This window comes from Lepeophtheirus salmonis, chromosome 5, assembly GCF_016086655.4.
Source record: "Lepeophtheirus salmonis chromosome 5, UVic_Lsal_1.4, whole genome shotgun sequence".
NCBI lineage: Eukaryota > Metazoa > Arthropoda > Copepoda > Siphonostomatoida > Caligidae > Lepeophtheirus > Lepeophtheirus salmonis.
This window is the reverse complement of record NC_052135.2, coordinates 25777071-25801415: the sequence shown is the minus strand read 5'-3', so window position 1 is coordinate 25801415 and position 24345 is coordinate 25777071. Positions and strand designations below refer to the sequence as shown.

Here is a 24345-nt window from a genome sequence, read left to right as displayed (position 1 = left end):
ATGAACCACATACTTCAGTCGATGATGATGATGAGGAAGATACAGATGCAAATTACACGCCATTGGGTGCATTGTTTGGTCAACCTTTTCTATATAGTCAACCTGAATTGAATGACCTGATTCGAGATTTGAATTTATCTAAACAATCTGCTGAGTTGTTGGCTTCCAGACTGCAAGAGCGAAACATGCTTGCCCAGGGCACAAGTGTCACATTTTATCGTAACAGAGATGCAGAACTGAGGAAGTTCTTTGATTCCGACAATCACTTTGTATACTGCAGTGACATTGAAGGGCTTCTTGTGGCTATGGGATTATCTGCGTATCATTCAAGTGAGTGAATACTCTTTATTGATAGCTCAAAAAGAACTTTAAAGTGTGTTTTACTTCACAATGGTAACATATATGGATGTATCCCTATTGGACACTCAGTCTCCATGAAGGAGGAGTATGGAAACATCAAAATAGTACTTGCACGATTGAAATACCTAGATCACTATTGGTTAATCTTTGTGGATATGTGTTAGTACTTTCATGTTTTGTATTTTTTTTTAGTTTTTTATGTTTAAACAAAATTAGATTGTTGTGTTATGTATTGAAAAATAAAATAAAACCTTTCAATCAACCTATAGTTCAAAAACCTCATGTGATAACCAACAACTAGTGACACATTGAAATCAGCAGTCAATATCCAAATAAAATCACAAAAAAAAAAAAATAATGTATTATTTTTCTCTCGTAAATTAAGTATTGGTATGTGTTGTAGTATTTTTTCATCACCCCGTTATTCAAAAACTTGATGTGATAGGCAAAAACTAATGACAGATTTGGAATCAACAGCCAAAATGGAGTTAGATTTACTTTAAAACCCCTATGCAAGAAAAATTGCGTTGGTCAGTGTAATTTTTCAATAGTCCTTAATTTCGTGGGGGTGGGGGAGCAACAGCCCCTTCAGCCCCCTTTCCCTGCAGACAGCCCTAGATAGCCATAATTATGATGTATATATAAAAAGGGGTTTGAAAATAAAATTATTCATGTATGTATCATTTCCCAAATCTTCTATAGTATAGGTCATTTTTATAAATTATATAGATATTTGTATAATGTATATGTATAAAAACTATGTACTCTTGATGGCAGCCACAGAGACCACATGAGTAAAAATTATGGAAAACATGCGTAATAGCTGCTGCATCTCTGCCAAATTGTTCAGAACAAGGGTAAGCAGATTGAAGATATATTGGTCAATGTTCAACTGTTGGGCCAAATTAAACTGGTAAAAAGTATCAATATTAATGAATACTCCAATAAAAACAATAATTTAATTGTTTTTATGGGGCTTTAATTCAGAATTCTCTTGTATGCCAAACAGAGAGAGTTTCTACCTATTTTCAAACAAGCTCTATTACATCTTGGGGAATAAGCAAAAACACTAATGTATTTTTATGCTTGTAAAATGCCAATTAAAATCAGCTTAATTTTAAGTTCAAGATAAATCTATAGTTTGAAGGAGATATGCATATCTATTTTTGGCAAGGACTTCCATTGAATCTCATTATATAATGTCATTCTCCAAACGTTTAACTTATAAAATCATACTACATATTTGTGGTATCCCTTGCCAAATACCAATTACTTACAGTGAGTTCCAGCTAATCGTTGATGATAGAGCTAAAAAGGAAAGGTAACATTCCTGTGGAAAACGCTAGGATGTAGATCATTGATGGAGTTCAAAGAAATATGACCATAAACGAGTGCGATACTTTTTTATGAAGCGACCTGAAAAATTATATAGTGCTATAATAATTATTTTTTCATTAAAAACAAAAACACATGACAATATTTTGTTATAATTTTTTCATATTTTATTGAAGGAGCGCTTTTAATTATCACCTTGACGTCATATCTGTCTGGTGAGGTTTAAAAAAAAATGGATGACTGATCTACATTGTCTCTTAAGTATCTTGTTTTTTGCTAGATACGGAGTGGGATTTGTATTTATTTATTTCCTCGCCTTCTGCTAGCTGCTTTCAGCTAATCTAATGAAAAATCATGACATCTAAGCTACACTCCTCCTAAATATTCTTCAAATTGTGTGTGTTACAATGTTAGTTTTATGGAGATGAGGCAAATAATGACATTTTTCACAACGCCAGTTTGAGCGTATCTGAGATCTCCATACATAGTACAGGGAGCGGGGGTCAAATTGTCGCCAAAATATACATTTTTTAACTTTTTTATTGAAAATCAAAGCTATGACGAGCATATAGGTATAGAGTAGCCATTCATTTGATATAATCACCGTTGGCATCAATAACTGCCTCAATACGACCTCTGAACCGGACGCAGGCTCTTCTGACCATCTCATTGTCCATGTTGCCGAATACCTCCTTGATGGAGTCCATCAGGCTGGCCTTGGTGCTATGGGGATGTCTCTTGGTATGTCTCTCGACATAGCCCCAAACAAAATAGTCCAAAGGATTAAGGTCGGGAGAGTTAGGAGGCCACAAATCCTTGGTTACGACGTCATAACAGTTCTCTGTTAACCACTGCATGGAGATTTTGGACACATGGGAGGGTGCTGAGTCCTGTTGCCACACCCAGGGGCTGTCTCCAGCCACCCCTTGGATCCAGGGCAGAACCACCTTCTCCATAACATCCAGGTAGACCTCTTTATTGACCTTTAGACCCGTTTCAAACATGTGGGAAGGTATAACATGACCTTCACTGCTTACCACCCCGAACACCATGACTATTGCAGGGAACTTGGTCTTCATTACCTTCCTCACATGGCTGGTGCAGGTGGCTATCCACCTGTTGCTCTGCTTGTTGACCTTCTGATCTTGACAGAAATTATTTTCATCAGAGAAAAACCACAGCATCCTGGGCTGCTTTGGGTGCTTGAGCTTGTTGAGCAATTTTGTTGACTTTATCAACCTGTTGTCCTTTGCCTTCTGGGTCAAGATCTGGCCCACCTGCATCTTGTAGCTCCAGCACCTTAAATCCTCAGATACACAGTCCCTTATTGTTTTCTCATGGCAGCCCAGATCCCTCGCCATGGCTTTCATGGACCTGGTAGGGTCATCCTCAACCATCTTCTTCACCTTGTCGACAAAGTTGGTGTCCCTGACCTTCCTGTCGGCGCCCTCCTCTTTATGGTGGCATCAACATCCCAGGTGTCCTCTAGCTTCTTACGGATACGCTGAACAGTCCATAAATTCACTCCAAAGGTTGAAGTAATCGTTGAAATGGAGATTTCACCTCCATTATTAACCAATGCCATGACTACGGCGGACCTTGAAAGCTCCTCGTTCCACTTATAGCTCTTTATCTCTTCATATGATGACGGCATGATGCCAACTGAACTACGTATCGTCAGCTGACAAGAATAGCCTTCCTATTTGGTAACCGGTTTTTATTTGATAATGTCGTCTTCAAGTTATCAAGGTTTAAAGTAGGCGAAAATTTGATCCCCGCTCCCTGTAAGTGTTCGTGCAGTTGTCTTACAATGACAGAAAAATGGCTATGGTGGGAGGTTAATTGAGAGGAAGCATAAAAATGGAGAGAACTTTAGAGATTATGTTGGATTTATTTGCGTCACCTTCATTTGATGACTTATTTAATTGGGACATATTCCCTCATTGCCAACTGCACCCATGGTATCTTCTATTAATTTACAGTTTCTAGAGTCTACTAATATAAGTACATATATATATATAATTAGGCTTATAGTTTATTATAGATCCAGATTGTATCACTCGACCTTTCCTCCAAAAAGAAGAAATAAAAAAGTACAAAAATTAACTAGTATTTTACTGTCTATGTTATTATTATCAAAACTTTATTTAATAGGAATTGCATTCCTAGTTTAACAAGATTTAAGTTGATTTAAACAAATCAACGTATCGAACACTAATAAGCAGCAAGAGTAGACAAAAAACTTAGATGTAAATTTTTGGTTATAGTAGAAACTCCACATTTGTGGACTATCGGCTTATCTACTAATACCACCAAATGGTGTCGTAATAATTGATTTTGAAATTCAATTCAAATCTTGGTAAGTTTTATAATATTAATTTAATTTATTAATACTACTCCCTAACAATAAGTAAATTACCTTTTAAAATGTTGGAAATACTTAAATATATTACTCAGACTTTTTATTAACTGGTGAGGTCACTGATGTTTAATTTCTAATAGGCAATAACTGATAATATAATTATATTTTAAACGTCTTCTTCTTCGTTCTAGCCTTTGATAATGTTGAAGCTTAAATAAAGCATAAGTAACTTTAAAAAATATAGCTTTTGAATGTTAAACAAAGGCAAGGATATTGAGTGTCTGCAGCAGAATAGGAGGCTAGAACAGAGGAGGGTAGCCCCCTAAACTGCGAAAATATTTATTGATTTAAGCAAATAATGTAATATCCTATGGAACAATATTTGCTCATTGAGGTCGTCAATATAACTCAACCCACTTGGAGAGCTAATATCCAACTTTTATAAGAATCATTAATACTTAAATTAAGCCTTAACTAAAAATAATGGCAAACTTTTTTTTTTGCAAATGATGCCATACGCGAGTAATATAAAATCGGGATATTTTTTAGGAACCAATGCTATGAACAGAATGGGACTGATTTTTAAGATCCATAACGTCCAAATCGGGCGCAAAAATCGTCCCATAAAAACTAAATGACGTCATTATAGAAATCAGCAAGTTAAGTCATCATTAATCAATCTTTACCAATTTTTAAAAGGAGAATAAATATTTTAATTAGGCCTTCATTTGTAAATATTCACGTGTTTCAAAGATACATAAAATTTTATTCAACTAATTCAAATGGTTTAATGAGATACTTTACTACAATATTAGGGAAAATGATGGGCCTTAAAATTTAGTACGTTTTTTAAGGACCTATAACAAGGGCAAGATAGGACTGGGTAGGAACGATTTTAAGTCCCATATTAAAGACTTATACAACCCTAATACGAAGGAATTGTTGCTTACATTTAAAAAAATTCCTATTGGTACAAAAATATTTGGACATGGGATGACTGTTTTAGAATTTTTCGCTTTCCCTTTTCTTAGAACCGATGAAACTTGATTTTAGCGTTCCAAACTCGTGCCAATTAAAATTACTCCACGTCTGTCAAACCAATTGACAGTTGACTAGGTAATTCCATGTGAAATCAACGAGGGTATGTCACCCGACCCTCTCCGATTTGAAATATTTTTGGCTACCGTAAACCGATGATATCAATAATGAAAAATATATATATAAGAGAATAGGAGGATTTAATCATATCAAATTTGTTCAATTCATCTGTTTTCAACAATTTAACATTGTACTTTCTTCCGTTATTGTATTTAAAAGTTTTGATACACAAAGTTTTCTGATAATTAATTAATATTTAAATTAATTTAATGAATGAATACATAATCTTGCATATAATGCTTGAGGCATTAATGACATAAAAACTTGAATTACTTATTATATATATAATAGCCATTTCCACGACATTAAATAAAATAGGACATTCATAAATCTTTTTTTTTTTTCATTGGCAGCCAACATTAAAAATTGCAACTAACAATACTTGGAATGATGAAAAAAGAAATATCGAAAGGTAGGGCTATTGGGCCTATAGGAGGACTCTTGGGTATAATAAACGAAAAAATTTAAATAAAAAAGACAATTTCTACAGAGTAGACTTTTTTGTTTGCCTTCACATAATCTCTTTCATCATTTCAATAATATTTGTATTTTAAAATAATTTTAAGGACTCTAAAAGATTATGCTGAAGGAAATGATTCAAAAGTAGGATTTTTATAATCCATTAGAAATAGTTCGCAATATTAAAAATCTTTCGTAAATCAAATGAAATATATTGTTATCAAGTTAAACACCATCCGTCATATGATTTTTATCTTCTCGAGGACTTTATGCTTCAAAAATAAGATAATTTTGCTTTTATACAGTTCAAAGGGCAAAAGTTGGATTTTTTTTGTTATCCCTACTCAATCAAAAATATTTTTGTTACTTCGCCCTTTAGGGAAAAAAACAATAATCCAAATTTTATCTAATTTACAATAAAAATGACCGCCTTGACAAAGATTCCCGTTATTCCCGCCTGACCTACCAAAAAAAGTCGCACATATCTTTCGTTGACTGAAATTTGAATTAATAATCAAAATAATTAAATATTAAAAGTCAAAATTTACTAAAACACAAATATCCTATCCCAGGGGGATCTGCAGGATAATTTTTGGGAGATGGTGGCTACAGCCCCTCCAGACCAACCATTAAGATGTCCCTGTATACAATATAAAATATTGTAACAACAGATAGTGTAAAATACCTACATAGGTACTTTCTAAAACCCAAAAGCCACTGTCACAGCTAGATTACCTATGTATTGCAACAAATAACATTATTTCATCGGCTTGACATAAAGAGTGAATAAGTAGTTATAAATTACAAAACTATCACAATGCATTTTTTAAATAGTTTAAATTCTTATATAAAGTAGCACTTGTAATAATAAATAAAAGTAGGATTTATTTTATTATTTTCTTTCATTTTTGGAATAAATCATATTTCATGTAATAAATTAAAAATTATTTTATATACAAAGTTTGTAATTATATAACGTGTTTTCAACATTGAGGAGCTGAGTAATGAGTAATATATCCGGACTTGGACCCATTCACACTTTTTCTGTTCATTGTTTCATTTTTTACACAATTATATCAGGTGTAATCATAAGAAAAACCAAAAACGACGACTACAAACTAAATAACCACAGATGATGTCACTTAATCATTTTTCCTCGTGAAGTATGCCATTTCTCCTTTAAAATTCACCTTGTGAGGTTGCATACAGGGTCCACGCAAGGGAAGGAGAGGCAGGTGAGCCATGATCTTCACCTTTTTAGAATATTCAGTTATTATATCTATCAAAAAAATCATTACAATAACTTGTCCATTGGCTCCCACATTTAAAAATGATGCGGTGAATCCTACGCAGTTAGTTATAGAGAAATGTATGGCACACTCAGCACCTCTGCTGTACAAAAAAGTATCATTGTAGCCTATTAGATTTGGTAGAAAAAAGGATCATGTGGCCGTAGTTTCTCCACTTGGTTTTTTGTTTAAAGAACTGTAAAAGAAATGAATACCATTCATAGGTTTTTTGTTATTCGTTCAATTTTTTCCAGCTCAAAAATGAACAGAAATCATGAATGGGGCTCATTTTCTGCTAATATCCAATTTTGAATAGACTGCATTCTTTATTTAGTAAATAGTACGGTAGAAGTATGTAAGTACTAATATTTATCATATTAATGCAGTGAGTTTCAAACTTTATACAGTGTATGCGCACTAGAATACTACCAATATATTTCCATGTGAATGAGAAATATGAGCCTTATAATGGCTTGCTTTTGATATATAGACTGACCAGAATAGGTCTATGAGACCTGCTACCAAGCAAACTTAAAAAAAACCGTCTATATTTAGAACTGAAGAATGCAGACCCTTTCGGTTTTGCCAGGCTAGCTGATTTGCAGCTACATTTACCTGATTTTTGACTATTATAGTAGGAAAAAATATTATTTATCTGATGCTGGAAAGTTTAGCTTACCTTTAAAAAAATTTAGCCAAATTTTATGAGATTTTAAGAAATGTCAGAAGTATAAATTAAAAAAAAAAATATATATATAGGTTCAAGTGCAGGCGTGTAAATTGATTACACTCAAATTATAAGTTTCAATATAATAGCTCACAACTCATCCAGAGTCGGATCAAACTTACGACAGGCTAGTCTATTCTGTGTACTAAAACTACGATTACTCTATACATGAAACAAACACTTATTTTTTTCTTCTTCCTTTTTTTGAGCAACTAAAGGTAGAATAGTAATGAAAGAATATAGGTAATTAGATTAAATTAATTATATTATGAATGTCTTAAGATTTTTTTGGGTTGATCTGTTGATATATTATTATCGAAATTAGCTCCGGACTTTAACTTTTTTGATTCTTTATGGTAAAAATAAAGATATAAGTTTGAAAATTTACGTTTGGACGCCTTTTAATAAGTTTTCATTAGGGGTGTCCACAAAGGGGGTGCAAGAAAAAGTGAGGAGTAATTAAGAATTTTTATCATGATCATATAAAACTGGTTCTAGGGCTTCTACCACCTCGACAACTACCCCCATAATTTACCTTTTTACCTAATTTGTCTTTTAACCCCTAGCTTTACACTCCCCCCCAAATTTTAACCTGTTACTATTATAAATAGCAGCAATACAACCAAACATTCAATCTTCCATCAATATTTAAAAAAAAAATTAATATACTAAAATAAATTAATTATTAATATTTTTTAATATATGTATTAATGGCAAAGGATTCCCCGGCATTGCAAAGGAGGGAGCGGGAAATGACATGGACAATGGTCATATTATTCCTTCTTAATGTTTAAATCCCTTCGATTCAGGCGAGAATTATAATATATGTACTATTATAAATTTAAAAAGTTACAAACTTCAAATAACATATCAACATATATGCATACAAAAAAAATGTGTAGATGAGAAGTCAATTTTTTATTCTTATCAAAAAATTGCCCCATTGGAAATGCGCGAAGAAAATTGGGAATTTTTTTTGCAATAATTTTGTAAAAAAATAGTGAATAGCATTTATTGCATTTGTAAGGACCTACTACATATATTTTATTTCGTGCTTGCAAAAACAGGGAGAATAATGTCGTCTAAAAAATAACCCTCAATATCTGGTTCATTTTTGCAAATATTGCAAAAATCATAAAAGAAAGTGTTCCGGAAATTGCAATTACTGTTAGCGACTACAATTTTATTTCTAAAATTCATCGTTTTATGGCATTTCTTCTTTAAAAAAAAAAGAAAATTGACGTTTGAGGAAAAATTGCAAAGGAAATTTTGAGAAAATGACAGATATTTCAGTTGAACCACATTTTAATTTGTTATTAAATATATGCAAACAAATTTCCATACAAATTTATACAAACTATATTTTTTCTACGAATCCAATATTCTATTGAAAATCCACTTTTTTTTGCACCTGAAAAAAAAAAATGAAAATGCTATTTTCACCGATTTCTTTTTTTGCCCATAACTTTTTTTAATGAATTGAGAAAACAATCAATCTTATTCGTATTGTTATTTTTGGAGAACGGGCACTTTTTTATATATAACTCAACCCCCCTGTCTAGTTTCCTTGAGCTCCATAAAAAAAAAACACACACCATCTTAGCCTTAAGGGGTTCAAAAGAGGTAACACAATAAAAATTTCAGCACCTTATATTAAATGGTGTGGGAACCCATAAAAGACACACATACATAGATAGACACAAACTCTACTATATATATATATAGATTTCAACGTTGAAAATCACACATAATTATCCCAAATTTTGTGAAAATAAAGTCATGAATATCAAAATAAAATACTTAAATTATTTTTTATGTCTTACATGCAGTGAAAATCAGAGGTGGAAAAAGGCATTATACTGCACTGCAACTATTTGAACGATAGTTATATATATATATATATAATAGGACATCAAACCCCTGGAAAACTACCCCTTTAGCTCCCAAGCAAGTACCCTTCGTGCGTTTACCCCCTCTACAACCATTTATTTGTTATCATTGTTATTGAGAAGCACAGTTAGTAAATCATATAAGGCTAAAGTCATAAATATATGTTATGGTTGTTTAGAGTAGTTGTTGTGGAATGCAACTTTCTTTCAAGTTCGAATTGGAAAGTAAATATGAGTTCTATAAATCATCAAAATTTTAATGATTTAATAAAGTTTCAATTAATATATTGTTTCACCACAGGCATGACATAAAAGCCTCAACAAATATTAATGCTTAATCTCATGACAAAAATTGAGCTTTAGTCGGCCATTTTGTACGTTGAGTTTAGGTATCGATTTTTGAAGGAGTATGAACAATGAATATGATGTTATAATAAATATTAGTGAAGGGATTTTCTGATAACACCAAAAATACGGTGAAATAGAATCATGAATATAAAAAATAAATATTTAAATAGGTTAATTACATATAATCTTTAGTAAATGTAATATTTCAAAATTACAAAAGTCAAATAAAAATAGAAGATAGAAAATCCAATTTTGTACTCCCCAAAATTAGAATCTCTGAAGGTTCAAAGTATTAACTGAAAAATGTATTATCACAAGAGATTGTGTTAGGATTCGACACTTGCAACTCAATTTAGCCTTAAGTTCATATTTTGAAGACGTTGTCACTCTACTTGATCTTACTATAAAAGACTCGCGATTCGAATGTAAAGCTAATTTATACTGAACACAAGAAAAGTATTCACACTATGGACCTTATATTATAATAATGGACTTGAAATGTCCGAAATGAGGTAAAAAAAAACTTATTAAAAATTTAAATATCAAAATTTAAACAAAAAACATTGAATTTTTTTTCTAAAAATGATTATTCACTCAAACTTAGTCTCTTCCAAAAAATTTAATGGTATTTTTTTTTTTTTTAGAGTTTCCCAGAATTTTAATACAATAAAAAAATCACGCTCCTGCACTTTCAAAAAAAAAGATTTAGGGGTATTTTTTTTTTTTTTTGTAGACAGCCAAACGGACTTTCTAAAATTGTTATACCAAAATAATTTTTGTATCGTAGCAGCCTCAACTCTATCGCTAAAAATGTGAAAAATGATATATTAAGGAACCTTAAAAAAGATAGACCTCTTAAGCTATAAATAGTTATTAAAATTTAGCCCTTTCTTGTTGAAACTAGCTGATTTTAAAAGTATCTAGCTGATTTTTCTTAAACCCGCCTGGAAACACTGGTTCCTTCCAGATCAGTTTCAATACGATCCAGTTCAGTCCTACGTATCAGTTCTAAAACACGACGTTACTTGGGTAACTATAAAAATACCCTATGTTTTTGGTTGTCCCTAGTCCCAATTGATACGTCATTTCTATTTCATAGTTTATTATATCTGATTAATTAATAAAGAAATAACTCTTTACTTACACTCCGTTTCCAAAAAAACAGGAATTCAATAAGGATCTTGGTGATCCTTCAACGTAAATTAAGAAATCCTTTAATATGGCAAAAAAATTGTTTATGTTCATAATAACTGAACTAGACCATTATTGCGCAAAAAAACTGAACTAGACCATTATTGCGCAAAATAACTGAACAAGACTGTTATTGTACATAATATCTAGGTAATGTGCATAATAACTAAAAAAGATCGTTAATGTACAAAATAAATTAAATCATAAATTTCACATAATCTTCTGAGATCCATTCTATAGAGACAAATTGATGGTCGGGCCATGGGATATGCAGCATATCCACAGGGCTTTATGTAGAACATACACTCTTCGTCGATTCATGTATTACAATCAGGGACGCCATCCACCATATTCCCTGTTAATATACCGCCCACGGGTTGTTTTGTATACCAACACGACTTACAAACGGGTTGGAACCCCCTGCCAATTCATGTAATTCAGATGCCATCCCTAATAGTCCCTGTTAATATCACAGCCCCTGGTGATTTTGTGTGGCATCTTGTGGACGATTTTGAGGACTTATGTTCCAAATTGGTTTGAGCAACCTCCAGAAAATATATGTTATAAGAGAACAAAGACCTCCATTCAACTTTACTACTTGGAGGGTTCATCCAAAGCATTCCTTGAAATAAAATTCACTATTAGTATTGAAAGAGATCTTACATTTTCAATTTCTATTAGATTGAATACTAAAATGATTCAGAATATAACGATCGAAGAAACGATTACTTCCATAAACAAGCTTCAAAATATACTGGCCTATATGAAATCGTTAGGCTCTCCATCAATGCAAGAAATAAAGCAAGTAGGCTTGATCCTTCATTCGTGGAAGTCTGACCACCTCCTTCCAAAGAGGAATCAACTAATGGTATTGGAATGGGACCCCAATTTTTTCAGGGATCGACTCTTAGTCTTCTCCGGGGAACACACGTTTATTGGATTGACGTTTTGTGATAGTTATACTCTATCAATCCAGCAAAGCGTTTACAGAAAGCCGAAGTGATAAAATCCTATTCTCCTCCAGAGGAGTCACATCAATTTCTTCCTTGCTCTGTGGGAGTCTGACTCCGTTCATTATACAAAGTGGCTCAAGTGAGCTGTATGAGTTCGACTGTCGACCATTGTAACGGCCACAGTGCGCCTTTAGTATCGAATACCTTATCATTTTCTATAATGTAATGTCCTCTAGGATAACATGGAAGTCAGTGTTCCTGGAGAACAAGGATCCTCGGGTATAAAGCCACACATCACTGATAATAAACAGAGGACAGAAGGAAACAAGTAGCCAGTAGGAGATGAATAATAATAATAATAGTCTGTCTACTTCATTCCTGTAAAAGAGAAGAATGAAAATTTAACCCACAATGTAGAATAACAAAAAAAAACGTGAGTCATCCATGTCTCTAGAAGTCCATGGTATTGGTAAATTCAATCATTATAAGGAATGAAAAAGTTAAACTACACGATATTCCAATTTAACTGTTGATATCGGCAGATACTGATAACCATAGTTATTCTTTAAGAATATGTAGTCACTTTGGTTTTTGGATTATAAATGTGATTGGACTTGGCGTTCTGTTATGATTTGTGTCTCTCGAAAGGGTCATGGAAGATAATGAAAAATTTAAAATGATTTTGCACATTAACAATATTTTTTAGTTACTATGCAGATTAATGAATTTGTTCAGTTATTGTGTACATTGACTATTATTTGCACATTAACAGATTTCTTACGTATTCCTACTCTTTTAATAATATGTAAAGTATCGAATAAAATAATATGTAGGATTTTAAAGTTACTATCTAATTATCTAAATATATCATCTAACTCATACTAAATTTTTTGTATAAATAATTTGACAATGATAGTCTGGGAGTACTTAAGAGATAAATAGCGACATAACGCTGTGATCACTGACAGTCCTAAGGACAGGTCCTAAAGATTAATAGGACCGATTTTAAGACTGGACTGGACTGAATAAATAAGGACCAACACAACAATACTTCTACGCCATCTGCATTCATTTTTTTTTATAATTGGTTAATTTATACTATAATTATATGGGATGAGACAAGCTGAAAGACTTTTATTTCCTAAATATAATCCATCAGTTAACCCAATTCAATGACGTTATCTTTTACTAATAGAATGTACAAAAACAAAATACCCACAATCTCTATTGAGCACTTATATTTGCCCAAAAAGGAGTGCACTCTAACATCATTACCCTATTCTTATGAGTCCGCGTGTGACGTAACCAATTGATGAATAATGATTATATATTGCTATTTATAGTACCTAGGTAAATTAATAGGAGCTATATATACGTATTCGCGTTGATAACCTTTTGAGTAATAAATACTTTCGATTTAACATCCAACTCACATCATATCAAAGCTTGACTCATCTTGGTACAGGCGTATATTATTTCTTCTTTTTCATGAGAAACGAAGAAGAGGCTTATGAATAAAAATAATTTCCCCTACGCATCATTCTATAGTTAGTATGTAGTTTAAAACTCTCTCACTGTGTGTATGTATGTAGGGAATAAATTGAGTGAAAAAAATAAAAACAAATTGTGATTCTTGTAATAATATTTATCATTAATAAAATATAATATTAAAGTATAAACATGTCTTTTTAACTCTGCATGTTCCGGCCATTTCTTCTCTTCTTTCTGTTCCCCCTCTTTTAATTCCTTTTTTCTTCCTTGCAGCCCCACTTCCGTCTTTGGATAGTGTACTACATAAAAAAATATTCTATACCTGTGTTGAAGGATTTACCTACCTCGCCTTTACCTTCTTTTCAGTATTTATTAGTAACGTTATTACTTACACAATCTTGAGATGACGTTTCTCTGACCATCCCACCGTCGTCAGCTGTGTTGAACAACCTTTCAACAATATAATAGTGCTGCTGCTTCTTAGTATGTTGTGAGTGTGACCATCTTACATCGAAAGACCGGCAAATAAAAGTTTATTCACACACTTAAAAAATATATCGTTTAAAAAATAAAATAATTTTCTGGCGTTTCCAAAGAAACTATCTTAATTAAATGAGCTCAACATGACACAGTTTGTGAATCGTTTTTCAGTGAAAACTAATGAGGATCGGACAGATTCTACGAGTTTGGTTCCTCAAGAAGAATCCCAAAATATTCTAAATCTCTACGGATCCGTTCACACCAAAAAAACTATAGGTAGGACTTTTTTTGTGTGTGTGTAGATAAATCCATTGGTAAAAAAACAACTGACGTTATATACTATATTCAATACGGAAGGTTTCAGCTTTTTGTATTCACTTGTAACTCATTTTTAATATCATCATCTTCCAACTCACTTCATTTTACATATTTTTATATCTACAGTAATATCATTACTGCTAGTTTAAGGCCTGCTTTGTCTTGTCGTTAGGCAAAGGTTTATTTACAAAAAATAGATTGCATATGTATATCTTGCCCTCTTTGCCTTGTTTGATACTTCATCAAATGATGAAATGTGCAGTTTAAAATAGGATTGACATTAGCCAATATTCCTTCTCCATGATACATATTTACCGCCACAAATGAATAATGAGATATATTTTTATTTGCATTTTTTCATGAGAGTAATAATTCAGTGTAGAGCCACCACTGATTATTTTATCCTTTATGTATTAAATTAAACTACAGAATTAAACATATTATGTGCCTATGATTAAAAAAAATCCATGGAATTTCGTTTGATAACAATTGTGATGTACAATTGTGAACTGTATTTAAGTAATTTGATATGAAGTGCGTATTAAATAAATTTCTAAAGATGTATTCATTCTCCCTGTCTATTAGTAGGAAATATTGAACAATTATTCAAGTTAATTGTATTGAACTATTGTTTATGCAGGGATCCATAAACACGAATTAATCGACAGTGGGGTCCAGAATTAGAAGGAATTTAACTTAAGAGTAATTAAATTATGAGTATTATGTGTAGATAAGTTAGAAATATTGCACTAGTGGTTTGATTTCAACAAATATAACTGTGTGGGTCATAGCTCACACTGCAAAGAACATATCAGAATGGCGAAAATACATTTTTTGTGAACCAAACTTTTGGCCTCTCTCTTCACCTGAGCTTAACCTCCTTGACATTACAATGTTGGGTATGGTCAATGCAGTTAACAGGAGGAGCAAGATCACTTGATAACAGCTGTGAAGGCTGCTGGCTTAACATTTATTCACTTGAGCTTAACCCCTTGACTTTACAATGTAAGGTATATTCAAAGGTCAATACAGTTTACAGGATGAGGCTGCATGGCCAAACATTCCGGGAGACTTCGATGACGAGACATCTCCATCTAGTTGTTCAGAATAAGGACAAGTACTTTAAATGAGATATTGATCAATTGAAGCACAATAATAAACCTAAAAATTATTAATACAATTTCCAATACAAGCCATAATCTGTGAGTAATTTTTTTTTATGGAACTCTCATTCAGAACCACTCTTTATATCAATAATATTGTCTAATATGATTAAAAGTTGTCTGAACTTATGTTTTTAATCATTTTATAAAGGATTTAACTGATGTACCTGTATCATTACCATTTTTTTGCATCTGTAATGGGTAGACAAGCTTCGAGAATTATCTGTAAACTGTCATTATATTGACTACTACATTTTACTTGTCAAATGGACTATATCAATGATCAAGCTAATAAAGATTACACATATACATATGTCCTGTACAAATTGTCACTTATATAAACAAATTTTACAAGTTACAATCAATAAAAGAGATGTATATATGTATAATTTGAAATTTGCGATTGTAATGATGCCTTTGATGCTAGATTTATTAAATTTGTATTTTTTGACAGAGTTTGGATAATTGATGTGAAGTAATCTGTGGCACATTATAAACTTTAAAAGGCTCATAGTTATGTTACTCGTAAAACAGAATAAATACTTAATTTTAAGTTTGATCAGATTCAATTAGCTGATACATATTACAACTTTTACAGATATCGGAACTTGAGCATAACATATATAGAGTATATGAAGAATCTGCTTCACGATTAGTTGAAATTATCGTTTTAATATATGAATATATGTTTTTTTGAGTCAATTAAAATGAATGCTTCTCACTACCTCAATATAAGTTTAAAAATCATTTTTTTATTATTTAAACTATTGTATGGAGTATTTTTGTATCTTTGTTATTTAAACTATTATTTATTCCTTAAAATCCTTAAAAAATTAGTTTATGCATAAAATTGATGTATTTTTATATAAGTTATTAACATTCCTTCTTCCACAAACTGTTACCAACTTAGAGCTCTGCAAAGCCTTTAGATGTCCCTGTTTTCTCATACATACTTACATATGATGTAACAATGACTTGGCATCCCGTTTCTCTTAGAAAACTACTTTTATTCATCAAAAACAGATTTTATCCGATATATTCAGACTGTTTCAACTGTGTCCAGTCTCTCTTAATATATTTTAAAAATTTAACAATATAAAATTCAATTTAACCTTTATATTTGAAGGGCGTTAAACCCTGGTACTGACATAAATTTAAAATATAGCAGTTTTTTTTACTCCCACCTGTGTCTGTGTTCAATTTCTCTCAGTGAGACAAACTAAAAAATAGAGGGCTTCTATTTTAAATGACATAGATAAAAAAATTCATGTTTCTTAATTTTGGAAAGTAAATTATGAAATCATGCAAATATACTGTGCAATATGTGCTTCAAAATCTTTTTTTGATTTTTTTCCTTGAAGAAATCTATATTTAACTTTATATGCAGAAAAGTCCTTGAGTTGAAACCTATGTAAGTGTCAATTTCGCATAAAGTTAAAGATAAAATTAATATTTCATAAATATAATCAATGTAATATATATTTTGTTAAAATATAAAGTAATTTATCTCAATAAGTAATACGAATATAATACAAATTAAGTTTGTGTATAGTAATTGCGAAGTATGTATGTATTTTATGTAACTCATTTCCAGAAATTGTCTTTCAGCAAGATCTTGGAGAAACAATTATTTAATTTTGTGATCTCGTGAAATTCCGTGATGAAATAGTAAATAACATGGGTGGAAAAAGTACAAGTCAAGTCTTAAGTCTTTGCTCACAAGTCCTCAAGTCTAATTCGAGTCTAATTCCATTTTAAAAGATATAAAAATACAGCAGGAATGATTGTTAGTTTTTTTGGAAAAATAATTTTAGGCGGAGGTTTGCGCTAAACAAAGTGCACATTCAATTTTTATTTGATTGCATCTCAAGTCCATAACTTGTTTATTTAATTTTATAATTAAATATTCATTTGCTGGTTAACAGTGATTTGTGCTTAGGCATAATTTTTGTCGAAAATCATCATTTGTAATCTAAATCTGTAAAAATATATTATATATTAAATCTTCAATATTTATACAACATTTATTTGAATTAATGATATAAGGGAAGACTATATTATTAAATTATGAATCGTAAGATTTACCAATGAAGTTTTTTTTTTTCTCAGAAATTCCTCGTAGGTGTAAAAGTCCAAGAAAACTCGGTTAATAATTTATATTAATATATAAAAAGAGTTTTCTATTGTATGAAAATAATACATAGTTTCCATTTTATTTTTTCATGTTTCCTAATGTGCAGATTTTATTTAGTATTAAATAATGAAATGCAATTAATGTAAATTATAAAATAGATCTTGTCATTTTGTTATCCAAATAACAATTACTTTTTGTGTGATTTTTTTTCTTCTTCAATCTGTTCGCTTTGTCAAGTATAGATTCTAAAGAATTATACTGTGTCATGTTAAACTCCTTGATTTTGGTCCAGAAATACACAAAAAGCTTTTTTCTTCGTTGTATGGGGTTGATGAACAATTTTCAATTACGTAGTGTATTTCTTTATTAATTTTATTCTGGGCAATCTTAATTTAAAGGGTGCATTTAATGACTATTTAATATGTGCTTTGAATAGGTTAAATCTTTGCGGAGGTATTTGTTATTGAATTGAATATTAATAAAAAATAATTGCAAAAGCAAATTTTTATTCATTGCGATTTGTATATTTGCCCAATTTTCTTTTGAAAAAACTTTATGAGTAATCCATGTCTTCAGTCCAAAAATTGTATAAAAATAATCTTTGTTGGATTTTCAATTTATGCAATTTCGATTTTTAATAATAATATTCTAGAAACGACTATAAGAGTGGATAAAAAAAAAACTAGAAGCTATAATGAAAAACTCGGAAGTTAATGATACTATATAGAAACACGCAACCTCATGTATTGTTTATTAATTTGAAATTTTGTGCCCAAAAAATATGGTTAATCAGGGTGATTACTAAGTCCTTCAGTAACTCCTTATGTACCGTTATCACTCTTGAAATTGTTATATAAGTATAGGACAATCATAATTTTAATAAGATAATGTATTATGAATTAAAGGAGACAGTATGTAAATGATGTATAGGTTTGGTTGTTTTGTGTTTGAAAAATTATAAACTGTTGTGAGACTGTTATAATTTTTGCTGAACCGAACTAATTTGGTCCGATAAAGAAGTTTGGTTGGTTGAATGTATAGAAAATTTCAACTTTTAAAGTTAAAAAAAAAATCATTTTTGAACAGTCTCATTTAAAAATAGGATTAGAGTTTTGACCGATTTTTAAATGAATGGATGACGACATGCGTGTTTCCATGTCTTGAAAATTGATACAATGACGTCATATGATGTTAAAACAGTATCTTATGTCTACAACTGATATATATACAAGTAAGGACTCTAGGCAAGGAGTGGACACTCAAAGCAAAGAAGGTAGGATTTAGTAGTTCTTAATTCTGATTGGCTGAAAATTAGAAGCTGCTACATGTTCCTCCATCTAGGCACGCAGCCAGTAAGGGAGGGGGAAAGTGAAGGAGTGAGTCTCCCCAAGGAATACTAAAACTACTGGAAAGGAAAATATCGCGCTCACACTAGGAGGCTAGTTCTCTCTTTTTCTGTAACTACAAAAACGAGAAATGATTAGTATGATTTATGAACATTGATTGATAAATTTATCCGACTTTTAACTATGTCTCACTACCTCAAATTAATCAATTTCTTAACTTATCTTAAATTATTAAAACTTAATTTATATTCCTTTCGAAATTCATTTAGCATATTTTTTTTTTACATTTGTTAAAAAATAGGTTTTATTCCGTATGTAATGATAAAAATATAATATTGGAAGTACAATCATTTGTTAGGTCCAATGAAGTTTGGCAATGCTTTTGTTGGACTGATGATGGTAGATATTTTATCTTCAGTATGCAACGCCAAATTCTTTATCACAACGTTGAAATGTTTATCGACTATTTTAGGAATATAGGTAGAGAAACAGTGACCAGATTTGCAAGTTGTTAATATTATTTCACAGGATATTGGATAAAATACAGGGTAGATACTCAATTACTGTTGCCTATTAAAAACTATCAAAATAACCTCAACTAAAAGTAAAGTGATTCAAATATTATTACATTTAGTGTAAACAGATTTGTCGACTTAAAATAAATCTCTGATTATTGCTAAAAGACTTGAACGTATCTCACTTACGCATAAGTTTCTTGAATTTATGAACGATGTTCATTTTTAGTTGATGGTATTATGATAACTAACTGTAGTTGAGAATTTACTTTTATCATTTTACTTGATTTTAGGTCATATCATAGTTATATATTTTGTAGAAAATGCTACAACGTAGAGATCTTGTGCTGATATAACAGTCTCTTCCATAAAAATTGTATATTCCAGAGCTTCCTGTATTTCATTCTCCAAAAGAAATGCACTCTTTCGATGCTAGTTGATGCTTGTGTGGAGGTGGTGATGGTGCTGAGAGCTAGCTTACCAGATTCGTCCACTTTGATGAGATTACATCATCTTTCAACCGGCTGTGAATATTTATATAATAATTAAAAAGTTCTAGACACTAACTTAAAGCTTAAATTAATAGCTTTAATTTAATATTTAAAATTCTTATTCACTGCTAAAACAGTAAGGGAAGAAATTGCAATATCAAAGTGCATAATTTAGAAATTTGAAAGGAATGCTTCTTAACTATACTATGATTTTGTTGTCCAGACATTTGACAAGCATTAGAAATTGCTTCTAAAAATAATTGAAACGAAATTAAGCAAAAAATAAGCCGTTTCAGATATTCCCAAGCAACATTCATAGTATTGGAGAGCATCAACTATCTCGGTACGAATGATTTCCCTTTATTACGGGATTGATCTACAGATTCAGTGATAAAATCAGTCACTTTAAAATGCAGATTGCATAGTCTTGAATTCACTGTTGTTATCTAGTCAATCGTATCTCTCGGTATGACTATAAGCCATTTGGTTAGGTTTTTGGAGTCTTTCATGACGAATTTGTGAATGCATACATCCGGATCCTTAGTAATGTTGTCATAGGTCTGCTTGCATCCAGGAGAAGAACAATTGTACATAATTATTAATTAAGTAATTACAGAATATTTCATTAAGAAAAATATAAAGATTTTTATAAATATATGTAGGTTAATTAATTCCGACACCATTTCGAGAAAAATCGTTTTAAGTTGCTTTTGTGTTGGGAGACTACATATGTATGCATTTAATGCCTTTTTTATATATAATTGGCTGAATTATAGTATGAAAATACAAACTATATGATTGTAATTATTACTTTTTTCTAATAAATATACTACTACAAGCTTTCTTATATAATCGTTTATGGCTGCATAAGTGAAGTCTCCATAATGGTTTTTAATTGATTAAATACTCAAAGTGGCGCCTTTTTATGGTTTTTCTTCAAAGTTTTATTTTAAGTTTCTATATATATATGTATGTATGTATATCTGTAAAAAAGCTGAAGCAAAATTACCGACTGACAAAAATAAATAAAAGTTAAATTAAATTAGGAGTTTGATGAGATATTCAAAGCAATGTATGTATGCTCGTCTATTGTATGTTCAAGCACCATTTCTAATTCATTTTTTCTTTCTTACATGCTTTACTGTAATAAGGTTTAACGAGGTAAATAATGGATAATTTCATTTTCCTTATCATTGCTATAATTAATTTGTTGTTGAAGGAGGATCAGAATATATATTTAGACTCGTACTCCTGACAAAGTTTTTTGTTTTTTTTATAAAATAATGGGCCTCTAAATCCTCTTGAGATACTCTCAGCAGCCTATTGTACGGCATTACCAATTGTGTAACGGTCCACTTTCCTCTTCTTCTTGGCGTACTTTATAGCATGGTTCTTATCAAAGAACTTTCTTATCTCCTTGAGCTTCAACTTTGTTCGTCTACTATTCTGGGGCTTGTTATCAAGCTAGTTTCCAATAAAAAAAACTATTTCTATTTGTGGTCTTACTGTCTTTATAATGTCCGATGTGTTTTTCCCAGTCCGGACTAAAACGTCAATGTAAACTTTTTTGTTCCATCTCCATTATCTTGCATGTTTCGTTTATATTCTATATATAAAATTAAAGCTATTAATTTAAGGTTTTTATTAGTGTCTAGAACTTTTTAATTAAACTCACTAAACGAATCAAAAATCCAATTGAAAAGGGGTTTCTATAATTTTTCACGTCCCGGTATGCAAATTCATTAAATTTATGTAAAAACATGTTATCTTATGTGTCCAAGATATTTCCTAGAGTTTTTTTAAGTTTTTCGTCTTAGTGTATTTTTTTAAAGAGAGGTTGTGAAAAACAATGAAGATAATGTTATGATAGTTATTAACCAATCGGATCATTTTTCCCAATTCTGGACGACTCACCATTTAATTGTAGGGACTAAGAGAAGTTATGGCATAGCAAGAATAAAATGAGTTCAGTAGATCAATATTTATCATACTGATATGAGGGAACTGATACAAAACTGATAAGGGAAATTTAATTTAAAAAAACAGTAAAAAATTTTATGTTAATGTAATACCACCGTGCTAGTTGTTTCTGGGCTTTTGTGTTTTCTATTTTAACCATATTACGGCCACTAGGTTAATGCATGGTCCTAATTTTGTGATCGTTAAAAAATTGGAATCCTTGTCAATTTTTAGGGAAAAAAATGTTTTGATCGTTTAGAAAATTTGTCAAAATCGAATACTTTCGATATTTTGAAATTAGATTAATTAAAATACCGCAAAACAAAAGGCTTCAGAACAATTTTATATATTGAGCAACTTATGGTGTTTTAAATAATTTGTTAACAATTTTGAAGAAAACGAGTAAATATTTCATTGGTTCATATGTATTTTTTGGAGAAGTATTCAAACAAAATTCATGTTAAGAAATTGATAAAAAAAACAATTGGTATTTAAGGGAAATGGATGGGAAGAGAAGGGGAAAAGAAAAAAAAATCTGATCAATTGCATAAGTATTAAGGCAAGGAGTACTTTAGTAACGGAGTTACATTTTACACACCCCAAAAAATCGAGGAGTTCTTACAATTTTTTTTCAACGATAACTTGTATGATGTATCTAAATTTCAGTCTATCAGGCTCTATGTAGTCATTAAGAATAGTTATTATCAACTATTGTACCAATTTGTTTGTTAAGTAAAATATTAGTTAAAAAAAAGGAAACTATGACGTTAAAAAAAAAAAAGATTATTTTGCTTACGAATTTTATATTCGTTATTATATTTTTTATTCTAGAAGAGATATAGATTTGATTTTTTTTAATTTTCGAAGTTGAGATTGTTTAATTTATATGGTCAAAAAGTAAGGAAGATTTTAAAGAAGGTTTCTTTGTCTCTGTTCAAGTCTGGAACCTCTGTGCGTAGAGTTGTAAAAATATGACCTAAAACGATTATGATACATTTTGTTTTGCAATCTTAACAGTGTTTTTATTTTCCAAAGCACTTACCATAATTTTTTTATTATTAACGAGTCAATATTCATGAATATAGCAATAACTAGTGCGTGTTCATTGAAAGACTGATATCAGGGATGTCCAACCCGTGGCCTGATTGCCGTACACTAAATGATTATTTGCGCTCCATTACTCATTCTCACTTTAAGTAGTATTCTTTAGCCCTCCCAAATAATTGAATTTTTGAAAAATGATCAATCTGGAGGAAAATATTTTAATGAGAAAACAGAGAATTTTTTTAAGAATTTCTTTCCTAAAAAAAAGGTCATTTGATCAAATTATGCAGCCCCAAAAAATATAAATATATAATATTTTTTGATGCCCATGAACAACTTTGCCATATTTGCCTTTTTTGAAGCAGTTTGGTCTATGGAAAAATATATTTGGCCTAATTTTTTTTGAAATAAATATATATTTAATAGTTTGGTTTTATAAATCCCTTTTCATGAAATTTAACTTAATTGGTTTTGTGCCCCGTTAAAATATGTGAAACGGCAATGTGGCCCATAATATTAAAAAGTCAAAGATCCTTGACTAAGAAAAATAATGAGAATTTGTCAAAGAGTTAAAAATGTAAGTCAAAGTTGGACTCAGATTATAATTGAGGATTGATGACAGAGTAATTTCTGCTTATGTCCTTGCAAGATTCAGTGTAGGATTTTTGTTTATTTTCTTCTTTTCATAGTTGCTAGCAGTGAATCTAAGAAAACATGGGGAAAAATACTATGCTGCTCTCCTTAACATCCTTCAATTTTTCATGGTAACCAAGTTAGTTAGTTAGTTAGTTTTTTTATACATACAACAGATTATATGGTTATTTTTGCGTATTTTTAGAATTTTGGCAAGCTACATAATGACCTTTCTAATAATGGGTTAGTTATTATTTTTTTGATCGTCAATAAATTAATGATAATTGTATGAGACCATGCATAAAATGGACGAGCAAAAAAAAAATGTGGATAGTATTTCTGTTTTTGACGGCTCATTATTAATTCTATATTTAATGATCTTATATTAGTGGAATTAAAGGGTGATTCAAAACGAGCTGTTTTTTCCCCATAGGGATTTTTTGACAGGCGCGCGCGAGTTCTGTCAAATTCATACGTCATTTTCACTCAGTATTGTTTTATAATTCATCATGGAAAGATATACGCCACAACAGTGTGTACAAATTTTTCAATTGTACTATGAAAATCAGCGTTTTGTGAAAGAAGTTTTTCGCAAATTACGCCCAACTTATGGTACTTCAGAATCCACAATTCGCAGAATAATCGAAAAGTTGAAGGGGCATCAACTTACATGGATGTCCCGTCGCCTGTTAGGCCAGCT

General features: G+C 30.9%; 1 protein-coding gene and 1 long non-coding RNA gene across 16 annotated transcripts in view; one reads left to right on the top strand and one right to left on the bottom strand.

The window, feature by feature from the left end:
* The window catches only part of kcc (solute carrier family 12 member kcc), a 200453-nt gene that overhangs the window by 15066 nt on the left and 161042 nt on the right, over window positions 1-24345 (top strand). For 6 of the 15 annotated variants that reach the window (XM_040713631.2, XM_071888475.1, XM_071888473.1 and 3 more), the window contains exon 1: window positions 14186-14318. The exons of 4 other annotated variants lie outside the window; for them this stretch is intronic. Coding sequence is in view for 5 of the 11 variants with exons in the window: in XM_071888482.1 (XP_071744583.1) it covers window positions 14186-14318 (133 nt within the window). In the remaining 6 variants the exon portion in view is untranslated. Of the gene's footprint in view, window positions 1-14184; window positions 14319-24345 lie in introns of those variants that run through there. 5 more of the 15 variants (XM_071888482.1, XM_071888485.1, XM_071888483.1 and 2 more) reach the window with 1 other exon arrangement.
* On the bottom strand, window positions 11126-14093 carry LOC139905390 (uncharacterized). The gene is made up of 2 exons (XR_011780084.1): window positions 13955-14093; window positions 11126-12449 (listed from the first exon to the last, which is right to left on the bottom strand). It is a non-coding gene; the product is annotated as an uncharacterized lncRNA (long non-coding RNA).